The sequence below is a fragment of the Miscanthus floridulus genome, chromosome 7 (assembly GCF_019320115.1).
Source record: "Miscanthus floridulus cultivar M001 chromosome 7, ASM1932011v1, whole genome shotgun sequence".
Taxonomy (NCBI): Eukaryota; Viridiplantae; Streptophyta; class Magnoliopsida; order Poales; family Poaceae; genus Miscanthus; species Miscanthus floridulus.
In genome coordinates, this window is record NC_089586.1 from 7,960,698 (window position 1) to 7,987,407 (window position 26,710).

General features: G+C 48.7%; 1 protein-coding gene and 1 pseudogene across 1 annotated transcript; one reads left to right on the plus strand and one right to left on the minus strand.

Moving 5' to 3' along the window:
* The first annotated feature begins 1,512 nt into the window (after window positions 1-1,512).
* LOC136462463 (actin-related protein 2-like) lies at window positions 1,513-20,219 on the plus strand. Its single transcript, XM_066461559.1, has 4 exons — window positions 1,513-1,666; window positions 2,731-2,841; window positions 2,926-3,060; window positions 20,179-20,219. The coding sequence occupies exons 1-4, from the start codon at window positions 1,625-1,627 to the stop codon at window positions 20,185-20,187; spliced, it is 297 nt and encodes a 98-aa protein (XP_066317656.1). The 5' UTR covers window positions 1,513-1,624; the 3' UTR covers window positions 20,188-20,219.
* LOC136462462 (probable metal-nicotianamine transporter YSL8) lies at window positions 17,456-20,162 on the minus strand (annotated as a pseudogene).
* Window positions 20,220-26,710: the final 6,491 nt, after the last annotated feature.

A 26,710-nucleotide genomic window follows, 5' to 3' on the forward strand; every position in this document is an offset into this window, starting at 1 on the left:
CCGTTCAGTGCCTCAGTGGTTGTTTCTACCAGTCTAGCGATAGGGGAGCAAATTAAAGCTATTGCTCAATCCATCATCACGTCCAACTGAATGAAAGTGTCCCTTCCACATCCTCACTTTCTTTTGGTAAAGGAAATGGTGCACAAATGCATGCTTTTTATTCAGTGTTAGCCTAAACGGTAAACAGTAAACAGTCGGCGGCAGGGGCTCGAGTAATGTTTAGACGGTGTACACAGCGTGCACATGGCATCTGCCGGGGTCGCACAGATTCATGAACTCAATTTGATGGAGCCGTAGCTGGCCGGAATACGCGGGGTTCCACTGATTCGTACAAAGTTATCAGGGTCGCATGACCCCGATAATTACACACTGGCTTCGCCGCTGCATGGCATTAAACGGATTACACGTTTTTGTACTATATACATATAAATAACTATTACGACATATACATATGCCTAGAAATAAATATAATGGTGAGCTGGACAATATATTTTCAAGTGAGAATGACTATGAGAGGGTTGAACACACCTTTTATGAACTGAATTTGAATGTTTTGTTCTCTTACATTGAAATTTTGAATTATGCACATACCTAAGAAAAATCGAACTACCAAAGTAGCAGCTAGCAAACAGTTGTCAGTGGTCATGTAACAGCGCCCAAAATTTCTATCACCCACTTGAACGTTGTTGTTTCCTAAACGGTCAAAAATACTGTTGTAAACGGTGTGTAACCGGTTTAATATCGAATTGTGTACACGGTTTAGACCGTGTAATCTCCGTCTTTACCGTGTACACGGCCGAACCGTGTAATGTACCGTTTACCCCCTAAACTACACGGTAGGCCACTGAATAGCGTTTACACGGCCTGTGCACGGCCGTTTAGGCGAACACTGCTTTTATTAGAGAAAAAAATGGAATGCGTTTATTTGCAAATGTGTGGAATAAAACTCGACTAGGTATTTACTCCGTCATACTTATGAGTTATGATTTTGATTCACTACATCTGCAACGGGAAAAGAAGAAAGGAAAAAGGTTATCCAAGAGATCAAGCTTAGAGGCGAAAAGATGTACACCTTTTTTAAACTATTTTGAAATATTTACACATTAAGTAGTTAAGCTTTCTCTAAAATATGAAGTAAAACAATTATAGAGCCAAATTTGAAGGAAGTACAATAGTCAAGGAAAAGAGAAATTCGAACGGAGAATAGTTAGTACTCCATCCGTTTTTAAATATATGTTGCCGTTGACTTTTGCGCAAAAGATTGACCGTTTATCTTATTAAAAAAATTGTGCAAACACAAACAATTATAAGTTATACTTAAAATACCTATAACGATAATTCTACAAAAGTTTTGAATAATATGAATCTGCGCTATACATACATTAAAAAACGGAGGTAGTAGTAAGAAGTGAAATTTTATTGCTTTTGTTCAAGTGAAGAGTTGATCAGGGCCGTCCGCGCCTTGATCCGACGGCGGTGGTTCGGTCGCGGTTGCTGCAGTCAGTTGGCCCGTCTTCTTCCTGTGTCTCCCCTCTCCCCCTCTGCAGCTTCGAAGGCCAGGGAAGGAGAAACGAGAAAGGCGGAGAGGGAGGAGGAAGAGGCCGAAGAAGGGAGGGAGGCGTGAATGGATAGCAGGAACGTGGTGGTGTGCGACAACGGCACCGGGGTAAGGGCCCGTCCCCTCCCTAATCTGCTTCTCCCTGCCCCCCTCTCCCATTCGCTCCTAGATCCGCTTACCGGCGTGCTCATGTTCCAAATCTTGGCCGAGTTTCTGGAGTCGTCCCCCGCGAAATCCACCTCTGCCTGTTCGGGGCCCGGTCTCCGAGTCGGTCCATGAAGGCATGGCGGGGCCATGGGTGATCGGGGATCAGTAGTCGTGCCGTGTGCCCCTGGAAGGCGGCTGCCTGGCTGGGGGCGACGGAGCGACTGGAATCACTGGGGTAGTTTAATAGCGTTGGAGACTGCGGCGCCATTGCCTATAGGATATTTTGTGCTAATTTTGCTGTGTTGCATTCGGAAGTACCCTGGCGATTTTCTTGCCTCCACTGACACAATTGGTATTTAGGTTGAGATGACATCTGCTGCCACATCTAATTGTGAAGTGATGAATACAGTGTGCTAGATTGTGGTGAAATGCTTGGAATACACACCGTAGGTTTCACCTGAGCTATTGGTGGTTTTGATGAAACCCAAAGGCTTGCTAATTTTAGGATGTTTGGTCAATTCTGTAGTTCTTTTCTTTGCTGCCAATGTGCAGGTTTTGTTTTTGGTCTTTTCCTTTTTTTCTAATAGAGAACAAAAACTAATATTATGCATAGCAGACATGTAAGACCATATGATTGCCCATGGCTTTTATTAGTCTAGTGCAGCCAAAATTTCCTGAAACCAAGGGATCTCTGAAAATGTTTTATTACAGAACTTGTCCTACATCATTATGGTGAGCCACATTTGTCTTAGACATATGCATGAGGCGGTGTAGCTTCTCTTGACTCTTGGTTCTTGCTAATACCAAATATTTGGTTGTCAACATATGTAGCTTTTTCTTAATCTGTAATATGGTTAGATAAAAGTACCCCAGATTACAAAGTGTTTTTTTCCTGTCTCCAATATGATTAAACAACAATGAGCCAAATTAAGTGGATATCTCCAGTCTCTAGTATGGTTAAACAATAAAACCTCAGATTAAAAGCGGACAATTTCATTTTTCTAATTTGAAACCTTTGGTTGCAGTATGTAAATTGTGGCTTTGCTGGCGAGAACTTCCCTACATCTGTATTCCCGTGTGTCGTTGGAAGGCCATTGCTTCGCTATGAGGAGTCACTCCAGGAACAAGAATTGACGGTCTGAACTCAGTGCCTCATAAAATCCTTTTCGGTCCTCATTTTCTTTCTTACATCTTATGATAAGTGCTCGTGTACAATGCAGGATATTGTTGTTGGAGCAGCATGTGCTGACCTGAGGCATCAACTTGATGTATCATATCCAGTCACCAATGGGTTTGTTCAAAATTGGGATGATATGGGCCATATATGGGATCATGCCTTCTATAGTGAGCTCAAGGTATATCTGTCTCAATATGCTTTGCTCTGCTTGTGGTGCCAGACCCTTTCCCCAAGAAAAAGAAAACATATTAGCAACACCCTTAAATATATTTCTTCAAGTAAAGCAACACCTTTCTCGGTTCTTCATTTAGGTTGATCCATCTGAGTGTAAAATCCTACTGACAGATCCACCACTCAATCCTGTGAAAAACCGTGAAAAAATGGTATGCTATTTTCTTTTATCAAGTTGTCATGTACTTCCACATTGCAGTTACTAACATCAATCACTGACAAATTGGATTCCCTGATGGACAGATTTTTTCTCGAATACGCAGCAGAGCTGCATATCATTTCGTTAAGAAGAAGAGTTGTAAAATACAACACACACACCACCCACACACCCCTTAACTTTCAGTTACATTCGCGCCTGTCAAAATAAAACACGACCAACTACTAACAACGGTGATGGGATTAACCGTTTGCTATAGGGAGCCGTGCAAGCTCCCTTGCTCCAGCTAAACACCACAGATGCGCTTCCTCTTCGATGTGTGTTAGGATTCTCTGCACGTTTGGCGACGCCCCGTTGAATACACAATCGTTTCGCTGCTTCCAAATCATCCATGCTCCCAAAATAATCAGGGAATTGACTGTAGGCGCCAGCTTGTCTATCTTGATGCACCAATCCTCAAATGAAGTGTCCGCAGAGCTTGAGGAGCTAGAACTGAGAGTCCCACTTTACTGAGCATTTGAAACCACACTTGTTTAGCGAAAACACAGCCAATGATGATGTGCTGGATGTCCTCCTCGACTTGATCGCACAGCACACAACAGGTTGGGTGGGGTAGTCCTCTTCTCGCTAGTCTGTCTGCCGTCCAGGAACGTTTGTGAACTGCCAACCAGATAAAGAATTGGCATTTCTTAGGCGCCCAGCTCTTCCAGATGAGTTCCCATGGTTCAAAATGTACTGCTCCAATGAAGGTGTCATAAGCCGATTTTGACGAATATTTTCCAGAAGCTGAGAATCTCCATTGGTGCTTGTCTGGGACGCCCGACAATAGCTGCACTTCCTCCAGCAGGTCCACGATTCCTATGAACTCGGCAAGAGCAGCGACACTGAGAGCACCCTGGATGTCGTCAGTCCATTGAAGCTCATGCAACGCTTCACTAACTTTACGTCGATTCCGTCGCCGTTTCGGGACCAGGGCAAAAATGTGAGGAACTAGGACAGCAAGGGACAAGCCGTGGAGCCAATTGTCGGTCCAGAACAGAGTAGTATTTCCATCTCCCACAATTGTGTTCGTGGCTGCAGCAAAGAGAGCTTTGATTGGCTCCTGCACTTGAATAGGGAAGGTAGCCCATGGTTTGTCCGGCTGAGTTTTTTTCTAACCATAACCATCTCATCCGAAGTGCCCAGCACAAAGATTTTAGATCATGAATCCCCAGACCACCAAGTTCGAGTGGTTGAGTTACTTTCGGCCAAGCCAGCAAGCAGTGACCCCCTTTTGCATCTTTCCTTCCTCGCCGAAGGAACCCTCTATGAATCTTATCCATGGCCTTCAATGCCCAAGGTGGCAGATCCACCGCCATCGCAAGATAGATAACCATGGAGGTCATAACAAATCTAACCTGTACAGTTCGACCGGCTCTATTCATAAGGTCTGCTTTCCATCCCAGTAACTGGTTTGCGAGGCGATCAATGATAGGCTGGACTTGGGCTTTCGTCAGCTTCTTGACTGATAAAGGTAAACCAAGATATTTGCAAGGAAGCTCTAGAATCTCGCACGGGATCCGCTGTTGTACCAAATCCAATTGCTCGGTGGTGCAGCGAATTGGGGTGACACTGCTCTTTTGAATATTTGTTTTCAGCCCTGTAGCTGCGCCAAACACCCGTAAGATATCCATGACAAGGTCAATATCCGTAGCAACCGGACGGAGGAACATGACCATGTCATCCGCATATAGGGAAACCCGATGTTGGAGAGGGTGTCGTGCTAAAGGTTGAAGCAGCCCCATGTCATTGGCCTTCTGTACAATCGCATTAAGAATATCCATGACCAATATGAACAACATAGGAGACAGCGGGTAGCCTTGTCGCAGTCCCCGTTGGTGTTGAATTTCCTGTCCTGGTGAGCCATTAAGTGGAAGAGGAGAAAAGGATGCCGCTGATGATATCTCCGAAACCTCGATGCCTTAACACCTCCAACAGAAAAGGCCATGACACAGAGTCAGAAAGCCTTCGTTATATCCAGCTTGAGAAGAATGCGAGGGAGTTTTTGTTGGTGAAAGAACCGGGCAGTCTGCTGTACCAACATAAAGTTGTCTTGTATACATCTTCCTTTGACAAAGGCGCTCTGATTGTTGGCCACTAAATCATGAAGTTTAAGGGCCAGCCGATTGGCCAAAATCTTGGTTACCAACTTAGCAAAGCTGTGAATCAAGCTGATGGGCCGAAAGTCCTTGACCTGATCTGCTGCCTCCTTTTTTGGAATGAGGGTGAGAAATGCTGAGTTGAGCATCCACAAGTTCTGAATATTGCCACACTGGACTGCAATTAGAGCCGCCATAATATCTGATTTGATGATGGGCCAACAACTCTTATAGAAACGGCCGGTAAAACCGTCCGGACCAGGGGCTTTGTCAGAAGGCATACCTTTGATCGTTTCCCACACCTCTTCTTCGGTAAAGAAGGCATCTAACTCCTGAAGGTCCTGTGGCGGCAGCTCCAGCTGTTCAAGGTCAATTGAGATGTCACGCTGTTCAGCGGTTCCTAGCAAACTGTTGTAGAAATCAAAAGCTGCCTGCTCCTTGTCTTCCTGTCTTGTGAGGATATTACCATTTGCCACAAGCTTAGGAATGAAATTCTCTCTCTTCCGGTGCCGGGCGTGGAGGTGGAAGAGGGCCGTGTTGGCATCCCCATCTCTTAGCCAGTCAATACGAGATGGTAATCTTGCGATAGTACGCAGCAGCGATGATAAGGCAAGGCCATGCTTTTTTAACATACAACGCAGGTTGGCTTCGTCGCTAGATAGCTGTCGAGAATCTTGTGCAATCTCAAGTTGGTGGACAATTTCTTTGGCTAAAAGAAGCTGTGACTTAATGTGTCCAACTCTCCTTTGACTCCAGCTTTGAAGGGCGCGAGTGAGAGCCCTGAATTTGAGAGCACGAGTCTCTATCGGGCAGGGCGTTGCTTGTACCGATCCCCAAGCTGTAGCCACTTCCTCCGGAAATCCCTCAATGGATGGCCAGAACGCTTCAAAATGAAATCTCCTCTTACCACCCAGTGACAGAGGACAATGATCCGAGTCTTCAGTCGCAGCACTTTGCAGCAAGCATCGAGGGAATTTTTCCTCCCAATCCGAAGAGCAAAACACTCTTATCAAGTTTTACCAAGGTGGGGGACTCTTGCTCATTGGACCAAGTGAACCTTGGGCCAATTAGGGGGATATCTGAAGGAACGGAAACGGCGACCAGAGGGGGGTTAAATGGGAGCCTCAAATTTCTTTCGAAATCTTCGACCACTGTCCCAATATCAATCCCCAAAAAGCATACACGATAGACTTGATGACCACGACCCTAGAGAAGGGTGGATGCTCCCTCAGAACACAGCGGGTCACCACAAAGCAAACGGAACACAGATCGGAGCCCAAACGAGCAAACTCCCAAAAGAAAACAGTACTGCCCCTGCAAATATCGGACACGTCCGGTATTTTCAGCAGCAAGCTGACCAAGGGAGAAAAATCCAAAACCCCGTCAAACGGTGTCCAAAAAACATGAAATTTTTAACCATAGCTCTTAAACACCAAGGGAAGGTCTCCACCAAATTTCAGCTCAAAACTCCAAAGTTAGAAATATCGGACACGTCTTAGATCATATCGGACGCGTCCGGTATGAGCGAGCAGTTTCTCGAGAAAAATCAAATCAAGCCATAACTTGATCAAATCAACTCCAAATGACTTGAAACTTTGCACAAGGGTTCACAATGGAGTAGAAAGGCAACCTCTAAAGGATCATGGCCTGAGACAAACTTTAACTCCATGAATCGAAGGAATTGAAGAATCTCCAAAAAACAGGTCAAGAACTAAAATTGCCCGGATCTGCGATCTCGTGAGGAATTAGTGGATTTCCTTCGGTGGAAAGCTTTCACTCATGTGATTGATCGATCCAAGGCAACAAGAACGAACCAAAACAATCCCAAAACGAAGAATCGAGAGGGGAAACAAGAGGAGACAAAAGGAGCTCGTGAAGAACACCAAAATCACATCAAGAACACAACTAAATCATAAATCCCGGAGGGCATACGGTGGTTACGGCCACCGATTCCTTCAAAACCAAGTCACAATTTGAGTTGTGGACCTCTCTCATACATGGAAGCAAACTAGAGGAAGAAACCCTAAAGGAGAAAATGAAAACTAGAGGAGGTAAGAGAGATGGGGGCTCCCTCATCCTATTTAACAGGGCTATTACACATTCCCAGTTTTGCCCCTGGATACAAATGAGTTGAACCGCTAAGCCCAAGGGCGTTGTTGTCCAACCCGGTGTAATCTTGATCCGATGACCACCGCGCCTTCTCACCGGTAGCTTCGCTTCGACGCGAACTCCCCGATGCCGCCACGTGCCGTCCGTCCCTCCTCGGAACCTCCGCCCGGGTTTTGAGGCACAAACCCATAAACCGTCCGTCCGATGGTTTTGAGACCCAAACCATCAAACTGTCCGCGGGTAGCGTACTCCATACGCGTCCCCCGCCATCCGACGCGTGTCACCGCCGTCCTCGACCGGCCAGCCCGCTAAGTCCTCCTGAGCCTCACTCGACTCGCGCGTCCGTCGTCTTGACCCGGTCAACACCGTCACTCCATGTCTTCTTGCACTTGTCGATGTCCCAAGTGTCAGCCACCGCGGCTAGTCACCCGGCCTCTGGGTCCCTCGGTCCAAGCCTCACGTCCGTCCTTCACCGCTCCTGGTCTGTCGGCACGGCACGTCCTCCTTGACCTTTACCTCGCCGTCGACCACCGCATCCGAGCTCCACACCTGCACAACACAAGCCAAAAGACACGTCGCACACATAGCTTTCGCCATGGTAGGGTTAGTCACCACTCAACCCACTTCGTGGATCACATTGACAATCACTCATCACAAAACGAACACACAAGGGTACTTGTCAATCTTGTGTTCGCAATCTCCTCCTTGATGAGTGCATTGTCAACACCAATACACAAACAGCTTGAGCAAAAGAAAAAAAAAAGAAGAGAAAAGAAAGAACTCACCCAAACGACCAAAAGCCAAGAACCGGGTTATTTAAAAATGAGCAAAACTTGGTCCCCAAAGACATGGGCAACGGCTCGACGCAACCAAGTAAAACAAAGCTAGCCCTCAAGAAGAGGCAACGGGCTCAACACCACTAACAAAGCTCGAAAAACCGAAAACCTGCTAGACCCTCCAGAAGAGGCAAAGGCTCAACACAGAAGAGGCAAAGGCTCAACACATCTAGCAAAACACCTTAAATGCAACTCCCCCTGAACAAGTGCAATCTCTCTCAAATGAATGCATATCTCTCAACTTTAGGTGAAATTGGAAGTTTTCTCCCCTTGTGTCCCCTTGTGACATTGTGAGTGTGGAAACTTCTCCCCCTTGTTGACACATGCACTTATCAAGCTAGAGCCCAAGAATTGCAACTCCCCCTCAAAACAAGCTATGAATGCAGAAATGCACGAATGCATAAGCTTCAAGATTATAGCAAGTAGATTGAAAGAATGCTCTAGTGGATGCTGTCATGTATATATAGCAACACATACAAGTGCTAGCAAATGCTCAAGGTGACCAAATGAGACGAAATATAGCATTTAAGCAAGTTTGATCAAGTTTGAGCAATTTTAAAAGAGGGTTCACCACCAAAGGAGCACATAGCAAAAATAGACAGGAGATCGACCTTGTGCTACACATGTATGCAAAGTGAACTATCCCAAACAAAGTTCACACATCATGTCAAGAGACAAACTAGTGGTTTGATCAAATTTTAGACACCAATTGAAATTTATCGGAGTTATGCAGCTTATTACCAAAGTTTGTCAGACAAGTGTGTGTGAGAGGTTATCTGTGCCATCAAAACCTGACTTAGCGACCATGTCAAGCCTATGCCAAAGGCAATCAGAAGCTTAAGACAATGATCTCGGTATCCATTACAGAGCTCAAGTTCACCAATAAGTGCAATTTGGAGCTGTCTCGATACTCTGACATAGGATAGTATAGACCCATACCGATCTTTTCAAATCACTGAGTTTGATTTTCAAGTTTTAGCACAAATTCAAGTTTCTCAAGCAAGTGTGTAACTCAAAGTATGAGCCATAGCAACTAAGCATATACATGAAGCAAGAAAAAGATCTCGACACATTCTACACATGCTAGTGCCACAAGTAGTGGTGAACACATTTCATGTTTCAACAAGTTTTAATCAAGTTCACAGTTTGGAAAACAAGCTTAGCTCATAACATGCATCAATTGATCAAAAGGAGCCTAAGCCAAAAGCACATCATGTATATCCATAACATCCCCAACAAGAGCATAGTGTCAATCTAGCTACTATAAGGATGAAGCTCAGGATGCAATATGATACATGATGATATGATATGCAAGTATGATATAAAAACAAAGGCTAAACTTCAAAGAAAAGCAAAACTAGAATACAACAACCAAAGTTTCCCTCCTCTAAAAAGGGAAACAAACTCCAAGCTCCCCTCGCAAGCGAGCAAACTGGGCTTGGTCAAGTGGTTTGGTGAAGATATCTATGAGCTGATTTTGGGTATCAATGTGGTGCAGATCGATATCACCTTTCTCATAGTGGTCACGCAAGAAATGAAAGCGAACTTCTATGTGCTTTGTCTTTGAGTGAAGGACTGGGTTTTTGGCTACACTTATGGCACTTGTGCTGTCACAAAACAAAGGCACTCGCCTAAACTCTAACCCAAAGTCTCTCAGAGTAGCTATCATCCAAAGCAACTGGGAACAACAAGCAGCAGCAGCAACATACTCAGCTTCTGTGGTGGATTGGACGACGCTAGACTGCTTGCGAGAAGACCAAGACACAAGAGAAGATCCAAGAAACTGACAAGTCCCCGAAGTGGACTTCCTCTCAACACGACAACCAGCATAATCCGCATCAGAATACCCGCAAAGAGAAAGAGAGGAGGAGGCTAAAAACCAAAGACCAAACTCAGGTGTGAAACGAAGGTACCTGAGGATCCGCTTGATGGCTTGACGATGAGACGTGCGCGGCGAAGACTGAAAGCGCGCGCACAAGCAGACTGTGAACTAGATGTCCGATCTCGTCGCCGTTAGATACAGCAGGGACCCGATCATGCTTCGGTATTCCTTCTAGTCCATGCCTTCTCCCTCCTTGTCCTCATCCAGGGCCATCGTGGTTGACATAGGCGTCGAAAGAGGCTTGGCCTCACCCATATCAATTTTCTTGAGCACGTCCTTGGTGTACTTGCCTTGGTGCACGAACGTCCCCTCACGAGTTTGCTTGATTTGTAGCCCGAGGAAGAAAGTCAATTCGCCCATCATGCTCATCTCAAATTCCCTGCTCATAGTATCTGAAAACTTGGCAACAAGAGCATGAGAAGAGCCACCAAAGATTATATCATCCACGTATATCTGAACCAAAAGGATGTCTGTGCCTTGCTTGAGGAGGAACAAAGTCTTATCTACGGAACCCATCCTAAAACCCTTATCAAGCAAGAAAGCTTTCAAACGCTCATACCAGGCTCTCGGGGCTTGTTTCAAACCATACAAGGCTTTGTGGAGTTTAAAAACATGGTTGGGGTACTTTGGATTTTCAAAGCCAGGGGGTTGCCTCACATAAACCTCTTCCTCTATGTACCCATTCAAGAAGGCACTCTTCACATCCATCTGATACAGCTTGAACCCTTTCGAAGCTGCAAATGCTAAAAGAATCCTAATGGCTTCTAGACGGGCAACAGGAGCAAAGGTTTCTTCATAGTCTATTCCCTCTTTTTGGCAAAAACCCTGAGCCACTAATCTCGCCTTATTTCTCACCACCACCCCATCCTCACTCTGCTTGTTCTTGTAAACCCACTTTGTACCTATGGGGTGGCACTCTGGTGGAGGTGGAACTAAAACCCACACTTGGTTCCACTCAAAGTTCTCTAACTCCTCGTGCATAGCATTAACCCAATCGGCATTAGATAGTGCGTGTCCAATATCTCGAGGCTCAAAAGAAGCTACGAAAGTAGAATGAGCGAAATGGGAAATATGATAAGACTTGGAATGCGTTACCCTTTCGTCGATGTCGCCGATCATGGTCTGAGGAGGATGGCATCGCTGGATATGTCGAGGTGCACCCAAAGACGAAGTCGCCTCCCCCTCATCCATAGCTGGGGCCTCCTCAGTCGATTGAGGAAGCGGCTCGCGCGGACCCCATGAAGTAGAGGTGGAGGGCTCGGGGCCGTGAGCCGAAGTGGTCGAAGCTAGCTCGATCGGGGCAGCCGGTTGAGATGGCTTGGGATCATCCCAATCGATGTCATCGTCATCCTCAATGAAAATGCTGTCACCCATCTCTTCATCACCTGCACGTTCAAAGACAGAGATAGAAGAGGGCATGGTTTTGTCGAAGGTGACTTCACAAGTCTCCACGACACGGTTAGTCTCAAGATTAAGCACACGGTACGCATGTGAATGAGAAGCATAACCGAGAAATATACCGTCCGAAGATCTAGATTCAAACTTGTCAAGATTACCTTGCTTAAGAATGAAGCACCTGCAACCGAAGACTCGAAAATGACTCACCTTGGGTGGATGCCCGAACCACAACTCGTAGGATGTCTTCTTTAAGAAAGCACGAAGAAAAATGCGGTTTGAAACATGGCAGGCGGTGTTGATGGCTTCGGCCCAGTAACACCTAGGAGTCCTATGCTCATCGAGCATCGTCCTAGCCATTTCAACCAAAGTCCAATTTTTGCGCTCAACAACACCATTCTGTTGAGGGACATAGGGCGAAGAAAACTGATGTTCAAGACCCAAGGAAGCACAGAAGGTGTCAAACTGAGAGTTTTTGAACTCAGTGCCATTGTCACTGCGGATAGCTCGTATGGCATTCTTTGGTAACTCAGTTTGCAACCTCAAGATCAAGTCACGAGCATGAGAAAATGCTTCGTCCTTGCCCTCCATGAAAAACACCCAAGAATAGCGAGAAAAATCATCCACGATCACAAGAACGTACCACTTCCCTCCCTCTGACCGAACCCGAGCCGGACCAACAGTGTCCATATGGAGTAGCTCACTGGGTCTCGTGGTCATGACCTGAGTCACTGGAGGATGGGAAGCAGCCACCATCTTTCCGTGGCGACAGGGATGGCATACCAGATCCTTCTCAAACTTAAGTTTGGGCAATCCTCGGATCATGTCAAGAGAACTCAACCTCACTAGGAGATTGAAGCTCAAGTGACCAAGTCTCCTATGCCACTTCCACAAATCAGAAGAAGATCCGGCAACCAAACAGCGAGAAGAACCGAAAGACTGAGAGAAATCAGCTCTGAAAACTCGGTCGAAAGGAACGATCTGACAAACTAGATGTCCCTGAGAATCGAGCACACGAGAAAGTCCAGTCTTAAAGCGCACCTCAAACCCATCTTGAAGGAGTTGCGAAACAGAGAGCAAATTAAAATGCAGGCTTGAAACAAGAGGAGACAAAAGGAGCTCGTGAAGAACACCAAAATCACATCAAGAACACAACTAAATCATAAATCCCGGAGGGCATACGGTGGTTACGGCCACCGATTCCTTCAAAACCAAGTCACAATTTGAGTTGTGGACCTCTCTCATACATGGAAGCAAACTAGAGGAAGAAACCCTAAAGGAGAAAATGAAAACTAGAGGAGGTAAGAGAGATGGGGGCTCCCTCATCCTATTTAACAGGGCTATTACACATTCCCAGTTTTGCCCCTGGATACAAATGAGTTGAACCGCTAAGCCCAAGGGCGTTGTTGTCCAACCCGGTGTAATCTTGATCCGATGACCACCGCGCCTTCTCACCGGTAGCTTCGCTTCGACGCGAACTCCCCGATGCCGCCACGTGCCGTCCGTCCCTCCTCGGAACCTCCGCCCGGGTTTTGAGGCCCAAACCCGTAAACTGTCCATCCGATGGTTTTGAGATCCAAACCATCAAACCGTCCGCGGGTAGCGTACTCCATACGCGTCCCCTGCCATCTGACGCGTGTCACCGCCATCCTCGACTGGCCGGCCCGCCAAGTCCTCCTGAGCCTCACTCGACTCGCGCGTCCGACGTCTTGACCCGGTCAACACCGTCACTCCATGTCTTCTTGCACTTGTCGATGTCCCAAGTGTCAGCCACCGCGGCTAGTCGTCCGGCCTCTGGGTCCCTCGGTCCAAGCCTCACGTCCGTCCTTCACAGCTCCCGGTCTGTCGGCACGGCACATCTTCCTTAACCTTCACCTCACCGTCGACCACCGCATCCGAGCTCCACACCTACACAACACAAGCCAAAAGACACGTCGCACACATAGCTTTCGCCATGGTAGGGTTAGTCACCACTCAACCCACTTCGTGGATCACATTGACAATCACTCGTCACAAAACGAACACACAAGGGTACTTGTCAACCTTGTGTTCGCAATATCTTTGAGCGCTGTGTCATCTAAACATCTTCTGAACCTGCCTATTGATGTTGGAGTTGTTGTTATCTTGTTCGCCGATATATGAGATTAAAGTCTCCAGCAACCATCCACGGACCCATGCATTGGGCTCTGATATCTCATAGTTCTTGGAGAAAAAAGAGCAGCTTGTTTGTCAGCTGTGCGTTGTGGTCCATACACGCATGTCATCCACCATGGTGTTCCATCAACCGAAGCAAACCGTACCGAAACAGAGAAAGCATCCAAAACATCCGCCGGTGCCCAACCAAACAAGGCGGCCAGGGCCTGGATGTGAGCTTGCGTGAGGGGCTGTCATCAAGGGGCTGGCTGAAGATTTGTGCATAATCATCAAGAGCCTGCTGGTTGATTTGCACCTTATCATTGACAAGCCCAAGGGATCTCATCGCTGTCTTCTCCTGCGGGTTGAGGGGTTGCGGGGGCGTCTCCACGCCCACACTAGCGATTCCTTTGCTACGGGGGGGGGGGGGGGGGGGGGGGGGGGGGGGGGGGTTGAAACCAGCAGGCACTATCTTTCCTCCTACGCTTGTGGATTGGTGGGGGGCTGTTGCCACAGCCACCGCCTTCTTGGTGATGTTTTGAAATGAAACTTCGTCGTTCCTCGGTTCTGGGCGGAGAGCTTTCAGCCGCAGCTTGAGCTCGCCGCCGCGAGTAGACCAGCACCGAACTCACGCCTTGTCTTGCTGGTGTCCGCCTCCCGGACCTGGGCGTGGCGGGTCGAGCGGGAGACACCCCAGCCAGGGCCGCAGGGGGAACCTCGCCTGGTACCGGGGAGGCCGTCGCCACTGAACTGAGGAGGCCTCACCCGGTGCATTTGCTCGAGGAGACTGCAGTTCGTGTCGGAGAGGCCACCTCAGGAGCGTTCCGGCCAAGGACGTCGGTCACCGCTGGTTGCGTCGACTGGGCAACCTCCAATTGAAAGACCACTTCCGATTCACAACCTGTGTCGTGGCCATCATGGTGTGCCTCAGGTCCCTGGAGGAGACGGCACCGCTCCACTGCCCCTGGCACGGCGCCTCCTACGGCGAATACGGCGACGTGGCATGTTGCAAACTCTCGACTTGAGCCCCTTCGCCGGCCATGACCGCAGGGGCCGCCATGGACGGGACAACATCCGTCGCGTCTGGGGGAGAGATCCGCCGCCACACCGACATTCTCTTCGGCGGGGCAGAAGCCAGCTTGGCCGGAACACTCCAAGGAGCGATGGCCCGGTGCACGACACCGGAAGCAGCGAGTCCGCCGGCGACTGACTGCAGCCCGATGCGAGGGAGACAGGCAATTGAAACACCGACCCCGGAGATCCTCAGGGACCGGTCGACGGGGGCGGCGTGTAGCCAGGATCCGCCGACGGCGAGCTCGCCGACCTTCCACTACCAGATAGCCATCCTCATCAGGCTCAGGCTTCTCCGGCGAGGAGAGGACAGCGCCCTTCTGTAGCACCACTCTCGCCCGGAGAGACGGCTTCGCGGCAGGCTCTGGCTACTCCAAAACATTTGAATTTCAAACACATATTTGAGACTCTAGATGATTTTAAATCAAAAACTTATCAATATCAAACATGTAGATCAGGATGGCCACTAGAATTTTAGTATTAACTATGTGAACATTTGAGATCGTTTAGGAATTCTAAATTTTAAATTTCAAAATCTATAACCTTCGAATACATATTTGGGGCTCTAAACATCTTCAAATTTAAAACTTTTTAATTACAAAGTTGTAGATTCTATTGAGAACTATAACTTTTGTATAGACCATGTCAATATCCGAGATCGTTTGATAATTTTAAATTTCAAATTTCAAAATATGTGCACTTACAACAATATTTTGGGACTCTAAACGGTTTCAATTCAAAAACTTTTCAACTATAAAGTTGTAGATCTTGTCAAGAGCTATAATTTTGATATAAAGTTTGTCTTTATCTAAGTTCATATGAAAAGTTATGAATTATTTTTTTGTTGGAATAATTAACCGAGGCGGACGACTTAAGACGACAGCCTCCGTAAATTAATTTACGGAGGCGGACGCTTAGAACGACCGCCTCCGAAAATAATCGATTAACGGAGGCGGACGTCTTAAGTTGCCCACCTCGGTTAATGGATTAACGGAGGGGGGCGCCTAATGCTGCCCACCTCCGTTAAGTATTAACCGAGGCGGTCGCTCGGCCGACGGCCCTGCCACCGATTAGCGGAGGCGGCCGCCCAGCCCGCCCGCCTCGGTTAATCAAAACCCATCGCCTCGCAAAATCATTTGTGTAGTAGTGGCCGCCGCCCGCCCCGAGCCCCCGATAGTAGGCGGCAGCCAGGCGCCCAGGCCAACCTCCGGCAGTCCTACTCGGCTGCTCCGCCTACCAGCCACCGGCTCCACCTTTGAGCTGCCGACGGGGGCGCTCGCTGGTTGGGGGAGCGACCGGAGGCCCACCACCGGTCAAGGGAAGGGACTGGATCTCCCTTCGCCCTCCATGGATCCACCACCGAAGGTCCTCAATTGCTGTCGTCGGGGGTGGTCGTCGTGGTGGGGGAGGGCTGCCGCGGGCACCGTCGTAGTGGGGGAGGGCCGCCGCAACCGTTGTCATGGTGGGTGTCTGGGTGAGGATCACCGTGCCGCCGGTTGGGGATGATGTTGGGAACTGTCTTACACTGCTGCAAAAAATCGGTTATTCGGTTCGGAACCGAAACCGAACCGAAAGAACCGAGAACCGAATTGGCATGTTCCAGTTTTTTTGAGAACCGATTGGTTCCAGTTTCTCAGGAACCGAATTTCTTAGGTAACCGAGGAACCGAACCCAAACTGAACCAAAGAACTGAATGCCTAGGCTGACTAGTAGAGATATAAAAGTTAGGATTAGGGAGGCTGTGGCTAATAAATAGGGTAGGCGGTTTTTTACAAGAGACTGTCTCTGTAAATTAATTTACAGATATGAGATATTGTATATTGGACTGTAGTCTCTGTAGATGGGTCAACCATCTCTTAATAATAAATTTCAGTATGTATTTTTAGATAAAGAAAAGTTAGACCGCTTCTGTAAATAAAATAATATGTCTCAAAAACTGTTTCTGTACTGGTTAATATCAAAATCTGTTGTTGGCCTAGTTTTAGACGTTCACAGGGCTAGCTATTCATACGGTAAGTAAGCGTCTGTATATATTTTTTTTTTATGGAACAGGAGGGTTTGAACCCCTACTCGAAATTTTATTGAATTTTAGAACAAAAGGGGTACAAAGTTGAACTCACGAAACAAAAAAAGGTCATAAAAAAATAAGGAAAATTACACAAATGTTTCTAGCCATAAGTCAATCCTAGGAGGATAAGCTGTCTTTGCCCGTGGCATAACTAGAGAAAATTCTCTCTTGAAGACCGATTTACAGTGTTGAACCGAACGAGGGATGCCTTTGAAGATAACATCATTGCGCATCATCCAAATTGACCAGCACATTGTAAACGTTGACCGGCGTCTGTATATATATGCCTGTACCATATTATTCGAAGAATTTTCAAGTGTAAAAGTTGCCCATGTATCTTCTCCAAATATATATTTCTTTTTTAAAAAAATAGTGAATTTGAAAAGGTACTGTCGAAACACAAAATAACGAACATGCAAAGTAAACCATTCGGCCTCCCTAGAATTGATTTTGCAAGCATGATATCCAGTCCCGACATGTTAATTTCTCGAGATTTTTATACAGGAACTTACGGATGCTGTTTTAGTTTTACACAAGGACCTTCTACAATTAAGTCGAGGAACAAGAGAAAAATGAAGCAGAACGTACGTACATTACATGCTGTCTGTAAGAAAACAACCCTACGTACAGGTACAAGAAATACATCATCAAAATTAAAGGCTAAATAATGAACAAAAAAATCTATCAGAAATGAGCAACAGTGAAAGCAAGCAAGCAAGGAAGAAGAAGTGAGGAAGCAGCAGGAGGAAGGCTAGGTAGCGGCTGGGTTTCTTAGCGTCCAGAGGAACTCCTCGACCTGGTAGTTTGTGTCGGCGGAGAAGACCCTGAGGCACATGGGGGCGGGTTCACGTTGAGCAGCGACAGGATGGACGACGGCAGCGACCAGATGCCGTCGCCGCAGATGAGCCCCGACGCGACGGCCGACGCGAACACACCCGGTCCGACTTGCTCCACAGGTACAGCACGATGCTCCCCACGCACATGTCGATGGTGAAGAAGGAGCCCAGGAAGAAAGGCACCGCCATGCCCAGCGCGCTGGGGATGTAGTCCTGCACCCACCACCGCCGCGCCTTGGCCACCTCCTTGAGCGCGCAGATGGCGACGGCGAGGAGGAAGAAGGCGAGGCAGAAGCGGAGGCAGTACTTGGGCAGCTGGTTCCACCCGTTCACCCCGAGCAGCGCGATGCCCCGGTAGATCTTGGCGTACGGCGCCGGGTACCCTTCCTCCAGCCCGATGTCGTACGCCTTGTAGAAGATCCAGAACACGACGGGGCTGATGACGCAGCCGAGGCCGGTCCCCATGACCTGGCTCACGAACATGGACCACGGCGAGGTCAGCGTCAGGTACCCCGTCTTGAAGTCCTGGATGAGGTCGGAGGCGGTGGACCCGATGCCCATCATGAGCCCCGCCACCACGCCGCCGTCTTCCAAGCCCACGCTGGCGCCGAAGATGAAGATGGCCAGCTTGCCGTAGCTGCTGGAGAGGGACCAGTCCGTGAGCCCCGTCCCGTAGGCGTTGCAGAAGGCGAAGACCGGCGCCACCACGTACGCCCACACCACGTGCTTCGGCTGCAGCTGCAGCTGCCGGAAGATGTGTGGGATCGCCACCACCGAGATCGCCGCCAGGAGCACGTACGCCCCCGCGGCGATCGACGTCGGGATCTGGTCCTTGAGGAACACCTATTATTCCATTCATTATATAGCAGGTCACCAGTCAGTCAGGCATATCATCATATCATCGAACAGCCAACGTGCATGCATTGCCAATTGCCAATGCCGACCGACCTGCGTGCGGCGGCGGTCGTCGAAGCTGAGCGCCTGGCGCTCGGTGACGTCGACGCCGGCGAATGGCTTGGCGGCGGCCTCTGCTGGGCGAGTGCGCTTGAGGTACATGTCGTAGGAGGTGCGGACGAGGATGGACAGGAAGTTGAACAGCCCATCGCCGATGATCATGGCGATGGATCCGTGGCAGCTCGGCGTCGTACCAGAGCCCGCGCTTGCTCTCAATGTAGGGCCACATGAGCCCCCAGCTCACGACGGATCTGAGCAGCAGCGAGAAGTTGATGATGTAGGGGCAGATCATCCCGACGCCGACGTAGGTCGCCGAGAAGTCGAAGAAGAAGCGGCGGCGGTAGGCCTCCATGCCGAAGGTCGGGAAGGAGCTGAACCCGCACCCGGGCCCTGCCGAGTAGAACCACTGGAAGAGCGACCAGAGGAAGCTCCCCGCGAAGGACTTGAAGAGGATGGACACCTGCTGCTTCGCCTGGATGGCGCCCTGCGGCGTGTGGAAGCTGTTGATGAGGTGCGCGGTCGCCGACCCACTCGGGTACGTCAGCTTGTAGCTGATGATCATGATCTTGCGGAGCGGCACGATGGAGAAGAGCCCCACGAAGCTGACGAGGAAGAGGAAGGCGATGATCCACCCCAGCGACGGTTCCTCGACGTTGATGCTCGTCTTGGCCTCGTCGAACCCCTCCGCGATCTTCTTGCTCATGCCCAGGATGTAGGTGCCGAAGCCGCCGGAGAAGGCGATGCTGGAGCAGGAGATGACGCAGGTCTGCACCACCGTGTTCTCCTGCCGCGTGAAGGGCTTCGGGAACACGCCGCAGCGCTCCAGCGCGGACGTCCACGTACTGCACGTCTTCATGAGGAAGAAGGCGAGGAGCCCCGCCGACATGTTGAGCGACGGCACGATCCCGGAGGTGAGGTAGAGTTTCATCACGATGAAGATCAGGAACAGGCCCAGCGCCGAGCTCACCACCACGGACCGCACCGTGATCTGCTCCGACCACGCCGGCAGACGCTCCCCCTCGAACGCCTTCTCCGTCGACAGCGCCTCACGCGCCGCCGCCTCCGACCCCTCCATTGTTATGGATCGGTCGTGTTCGTAGTATAATCGTAGCGCTAGCTCCTGCTAGCCGCTGCTACGACGACGTCGACAATGGTGGCGCGGTGGCGGGCAATGCAACGGATCGATCGATGGGTCGATTCCCCTGCTAGCTGACCGGTGCCTTGGACGATGACACGCGCCACGGCCGGCCGGACGGACCGGACGATCGAAGAAAGCGGAGGAGGAGAGAATGCATGCAAAAGGAGCGCTAGCTAGCTAGATAGGTGGGTGATATGCAAATATGCAATTGGCTAGTGGCCGTATAGAAAGTGCGAGCTGAGTATTTGTGCTCTCCTTTTTTTTCATTCCCAGCTGATAACAAAGTACTAGGAGTAACATAAATAATTGTTGGGATAATAATTGCTGAAGAAAATCTTTTTTTTACAGGCTATATAATTATCGGGAACAGCAGCGATACTCCAGGCTGGATCTGCAGCTCCCCCTTCTTACTCCATCTGGAATTAATTCTGGATTGTTTTTTTATTTTTATTTTTGTGGTCATTGTTATGGATCAGGCCGGCCCTCTGCTTGCTGCTATCAGGCACAAGAACCAGATACCGGAGCGATATATGGTGTAGCTGCGGGCTGGCGACGCCACCGGTCTGCCAGAGCTCAACGCGCTCCATGCATATAGATGGGCGACAACGACGACAGCGGCGGCCATGAACGACAGCTCCTCATCGCTTCCTCCTCTGGGCGCAGTGACGAAGCCAGAAAAAAAATTTAGGAGGAGCTGAACAAAAGAATAGATGTTTTTTATCTTTTCTTAACCTTAGCCCCTCCTACCTAATACATGTATGCATAAAATTTTAAGGGGTGACTTAGAAAAACTCCACGTGCTCAGGATGGGTAGGGGGGCTAGCCCCACCGCTCGCTACATCCCTGTCGACTGGGCGGTGTCGGTGACCCCCTCCGTCTCCACCAACGACCTAGACAGCAGCAGCAGCAGCTGGTTGCGCGGTAGGCGCCATTCTGATGCTGACACGATTAATTGCTAATCAGTGATTAGGTGTTCATGTAATCGGGTTAATTAAGATCCTGTCTAAGTAGGTGTTTCGTGTAATTAGGTGTTCATTGCTAACCATATGTTGTGATGGACTGATCTTAGCTAGTATGGTTGTAATTGGGCTTTGCTACGGTACTCCCAAACAACTGTGATGTCGATTAGCACATATTAATAGAAGACATAGGGAAAAAATCATTTATTGAATCTAATATACACGTGTGATCAAACGACTTACCTATTTGACATGTGGATAACATCTAAAGTTTCTTTCCTCTAACATGTTTGTTTTGTAAAAAAAAATCAAACGTGATTTGTTTGTAACACTGGTACAAGTGCACCTGTGACAAGCATGTGTTTATGAAAATAATTTCATATGCCATATTACCTCGTCCTCCTTTTTTCTCATCATTAGCGTTCACTTGACTTCTTCGTCCTTGATCAACTCCAAATCATCCCCACCAACCTCTGCCAACTCGTGCAGTCAGGTATTCCATTTAAAAGAAGATAAGTACATAGATATTAGAGTTAATTTGATCTGTGCCATTATAATTGTCACGTTTTTGAAGTGCGCCATTACTATTTGTCTAACTACGCCAGTGCCATTATAATTCCTCGGTTGCTTGAGACACGCCACTATGTACGGCCGACGCCGTCTTGGACCCACTGTCAGGCGTACAGGAGGGAGCTGTATTTCTGCATGGACCATTTTGCCCTCCCGCGAAAGGATAAGGGTACCGACGCCCGCCTTGTCTGTTCATTCTCCGTCCTCGTTCCCTACTCCCTTCCCCAATCCCTAACCCTAGAACTGAGCGGCGGCAATCTTCTTCACCGACGGCTAGGCGCTTGGCAGCGGTGCACTAGATCTCGGCAAAGTGGGCATCCTCGATCCATGAAGGTCGACGTCGTTGCACCCCCGGTCTAGTAGGGTTGCAGCGGGCATGAAAGAGCGGCGACATGCCACCTACGCCAGCGGCGGCAACGCCGGAAGACGTTGACCCTGGATCCAGGTATGTTCTCGCGATGTGGAACGCTAACTCGTGGTTGACTGTTGTGTGGGTTAACTCGGGACGATTATGCGCTATAAGTAGGTTTGAAAGTAGTCTTTTTCGCTATTCATTGTTCCAATTCAGCTTTTACGGTTATCGTTCTCATTTCTGTTGTGCTAGGATTTCTATATTTTCGTTAGAGATCAAAGTTGAAGCCTTTATGACGAAATGCAGTGATGGGGAAAAAATCGTACTGTAAGAGAAAGGTTGTTAAATGGGCTGTGGAGGTAGGCATGATTACATTTGATTTGCTGCTTTCTAGCCTATCTAGTGAGGTCAGTTGGAGCTTTAACCAGAAGGCCACAGTTTGGTTCTTTGACAAGACCACGGGTGAGGATGTAATGATTGTGAATGAAGTGCAGTTCCAAAACTTGTTTGAATTGTTTAAGTCAGAGATGCATTGCCAAGTCATCTTAGTTGTGGTGGAAAAAACTGTGTTGGAACAACATGAGTTTGATGATTTAGACCCCTTGTGTGTTGTTCTACCTGACTTAGATCCACACCTACCACATCCCACTGGTCCAAAACCGTAGCTTGATCCACCAATGCAGTCTGAACCACAACAACGTAATCATCCAGAACCACATGTTGATCCATCAATGCAGCCTGATCCATCAATGCAGCCCACTACTACAGAGCCTAAACAATCCAAAGGTATCATATTTGAGACAATTTCACTTTGTTACAATTGTCAGTATCATTTTGGTAGCTGCAATATATCATGGCAATACTAAATCCTACATATATGCCATCCATGCAAGTGATTCAACCAATAATATGGCACGAACACAATATTGAAAATGATATTTGCTTCACTTGCACATTCCATTTGGCATTGCAACACAACCAGTCTTTTTCAGGTGCTCGCAGCACAAGCAAAAAGTTTTGTCCAACACCATCAGTACCTCGCTAGCCATAGCTCCATCCTCCAAGAGAATGATAGTGTCGTGAAGGGTAAGTAATAGAAAAAATCAAGCTGAGAAAATAATTACTTAGCAACAAAAATTGGGAATTAGCAGATGAAGAATATGGTTTAATACTCATGGATAAATTAAGCTGGCCATGAACACGGTAAGTGAGAAGGGGAATTACCATAATGTGGCGTCAATCGATCACTATAAAGACATGGCCAATTTACCATGATATACAGTTACAATATTCAAATAGCTTGAGACCATGCTTTTACTATAATCTGTATATTCATTATAGTAAATTACAGCATGAACTTTCACTATAATATGTATATGCATTATAGTAAATTACTATACTTTACAAGAATAACCATGCCTTTTCATGTATGACTAAAATCAAATTTACGATAGTCAACTAATATGAAAATAGCCATTTACTAAGTTCTGAACTTCTGATATCATCATTCACATATATTTGGTTTTACAAGCTCTTTTGGAGAATAGATTAGAAGGACTAAATCAATTTCAGACCGCAAGAAAAGTGAAAAATAGTAAAATTCTGCAGCAACAAAGACCAGTACTAATAAGTCAAATAAGCATCTAGATTTTTTTCACAAACAACTGAAGGATCAACTAGTATTTGTATATTGCTTCTGAAATAACCGTAAAAGTAATGTACTTGCGTTACCAGTAGTAGCGCAGTAATAATCAAGCAGTAATTGTTTTTTTCTCTAATTGGCATAGCAATAATCAAGCAGCAATTTCGTTTTTCTTTTTTACTTTAATTGGCGTCATCAGTAGTAGCAATAATCAAGCAGTAATTTAGATAACCGGTCTCTAAACGTTTTTGAACTATTAGGAATATTTTTTTTCCTCCTCCCAAACCAAACCGTAAAAGGAGCCATTCCAATAGCTAAACCCGTCACTGACATGACAGTAATTTGGCGCTTTGCAATAATAATAAGTGAGAAAAAATTACAAAAATCAAATACAAATAATTCCTTGCTGTATCAGTAATAATATATTCATCTATACTTTACAAAAATCAAATACAAAATCCATCAAAAATTTAAATCTATCAGCCGTAATAATATTCCACGGAGTAACGATTCCCTGGTTGCGCTTGCCGTCCGTAACAAGCATGAATTGTGGAGGAAAAATCAAACAAAATCATCTCTATTTTGTACATATAAAATCCATTGGAAAACAAAAAACCAAATCTAGAATCATCTCTGTTCCTGGTTGAGCCACCGTTGCATGAGGTTGGATCCGTCGCTTGGAGAGGGTGGACGCGCCGGCAACAGCAGGGCGAGAGGCTGCCGCCGTCATCTGCCGGCAACGGACGCGAAGCATTAGGAAAGAAATCTGAAGAGAAATAATATTGAAGAAAATCTGTCAGAATTAGAAATAAGAGATGCAGATCACAGAGACGCAAGGGTAGGAAATCTCATGGGAGGAACGAAGGCGCCTTCCGCTGCCGACTTGTCATGCCGCTGCTACTGCCATAGGAGCCGGTGAACGGAGGAGCCGCCGACGCATCTAGGATAGAGGAGCCGCCGACGCCGCATCGGATGGAGGTCGCCATGAGAGGGGCACCGCGGGGGGTCGGCGCCATTGTCACCAAGGGGATGCCGCTGCCATCACGGGGAGGCCGCTGCCACCGCCACCTATTCGTTGGAGGAGCGCGTCACCGCCGACTCGGGGGAGGAGCGCGCCGCCGCCGATTCGGGGGAGGAGTGCCCCGTCGTCGATCTGGTGGAGTGCACGGGCGAGACGCACTGTCGCCGCGGGGTGCCTTCCGCGTGGGCAGGCCGCGCCGTCGCCGTGAGGTGCCGTCCGCGCGGACAGGCCCCGCCGTCACCGCCGTGGATGACACTGGGGAGGGCGCCGCCGCCACGGAATCCGCTGGGGGAGGGAGCCCGCCGCCGGCAGGATGGAGGGAGCCGTCGCCGGGTGGACGGGAGGCGCCACCGCCGGCAGCATAGAGGAAGCCGCCGGGGTAGGCCCTGATGCGGCGCCCCATGCCCCTGATGCGCCGCCGCCGGGGCCAGCAGAGGACTCGCCGTCGGTGGGAGCGAGAGGGGCCGCCGTGCCGGCCCGTGAAATCCAGATGCGAGAGAGAAATGACAGGAGATTAGTGGGGAGGTCATTTCTATATAACGATGAAATAGAAGGTAGATTAACGGCGCATTATTTAATCAGAAATTTCAATACGGCTGCGGTTTGTGAGTATAGTAGTAAAAACATCGGCCTTTTACTGTTGCGGGAGTCGCAGCTGGCTCCGTGATTTTGGGCACGACGACGGACGGTGGTGCTCGGCCGGCGCTCTAAGTATTATATACGATCCTTTTTACTCGGGTGCTATTAAAAAAAGTTCGCAATTATTCATAAGCTATTAAAAAAATTAAGCTCCACTAGTGTTATCGTTTTGAACTTCCTGGCTCTTCAAGCCATTCTATCTATGTTCTGTTTGTTTTTTATCATTTGGCAGCGCTTACGTATGGAGCCGGTCAGTGTAAACGTCCAAAATACCCTTCTCTTGTCCTATCCTCTTCTTATTTCTCTCTTTGTCTAGTGGGGCCAAAATGTCAGTGACCCGGCTCCACCTTCCTCCTCGCCACGCGCCAGCCTCGCGCAACGCTGATGCCGGGGTGGAGCTCGCTCGCCCGCGCCCGCGCCCGCACCGGGGCGGAGCTCGCTCGCCCGCGCTCACTCCTCCACACGCGCACCCGTGACGGCCAGGCAGAGCTCGCCTGCGCCCGCGCCCGCTCCCATGAGCGGCCGGGGCGGAGCTGCCCTCCACGCGCACCCATGGTGGCTGGGGCGGAGCTCCCCCTTGAGCGCGCTCGCGGCGGACGGTCTTGGCGAGCAGGTCGTCGATGGTGGAGAAGATGACGAGCTCGGCCTCAGCACGGGAGGACTTGAGGTCACACGACGACGGGATGTAGTGCTGCACGTACGGCAGGCACGTCTCCTCCCCGAGCCTGGACCGCTCCAGCAGCCACGTCATGAATCGGACACTGCGCTCGTCGAAGCCCGGCCACACGCAGGAGTGCTCCAAGAACGTCGCAAACGGGACGTGGCAGTTGGGTTTGGTGCGGAAGCATGCGAAGTCCACCAGGTACACCGCGCGCGCGCCGGAGCATCAGGTACAGGGGCTTCAGTCACTTGAGTTGCGCCGAGGAGTCGCAGTGGAGGAGGGTGCGGGGAGGCAGCATCCGCGACGCGCGGGTGATCTCCACCGGGCGAGCGAGACGGTGGCTGCGACGAGCTCTACCGGAACGCGCGCAAGACGATGGCTGCCTCGAGCACAGCTGGCAGCTGCGCCTATGGAGGGTCATCCAGGCCGGTAGCGGCAGCATAGTCGGGCACGATGCGATGCTCGGCAGCGGCCACGTCGGTGCAAGGCAGCGTGAAGCAGGTAACATGCGCTTCGCCAATGGCATGGATTAAAACAGGAAAACTTAATTCATTTCCACAGAGCAAGCTTACATACGACTTTCCCTTTTAGAAAACCCAGCCCTTAGCACAAACCTTAGGGATTATCTTACAAGCGCAGGAAGATCACGGGGACTTCCTTTATTCTCTAATTTACAATGGTGGAGTAGCTACTAAGTAAGTGGAGTATTAGTACTAAAGGTGGACGAACTCAGAAAACTCCTGAGATCGTAGTCTTCATGGTGTATGTGTGTGTGGAGAGATGGTGGAGTGGTGGTGTGGAGTGGAGTCTTCAGTGGAAGAGTTCGTTGTAAATTAGAGAATAAATGAAGTCCTCATGATATTTCTGCGCTTGTAAGATAATCTCTAAGGCTTGTGCTAAGTGCTTGGGGTTTTTCGAAAGAGAAAGTCTCTGTGGAAATGAACTAAGCTTTTTTGTTTTAATCCCTGCCTTCCTTTAAGATCATTTATATGGGACGATGTCTCTATGCTAGGGACCCTAGAGGAGAAACATCTGC

What these genes read in the sequence shown, in the direction of transcription:
- LOC136462463 (XM_066461559.1), top strand. Translation starts at nt 1,625, where the DNA reads ATGGATAGCAGGAACGTGGTGGTGTGCGACAACGGCACCGGG. An exon ending in TGTGCGACAACGGCACCGGG is followed by an intron (nt 1,667 to 2,730) that starts GTAAGGGCCCGT and finishes CTTTGGTTGCAG; the next exon opens with TATGTAAATTGTGGCTTTGC. An exon ending in TCCAGGAACAAGAATTGACG is followed by an intron (nt 2,842 to 2,925) that starts GTCTGAACTCAG and finishes TGTACAATGCAG; the next exon opens with GATATTGTTGTTGGAGCAGC.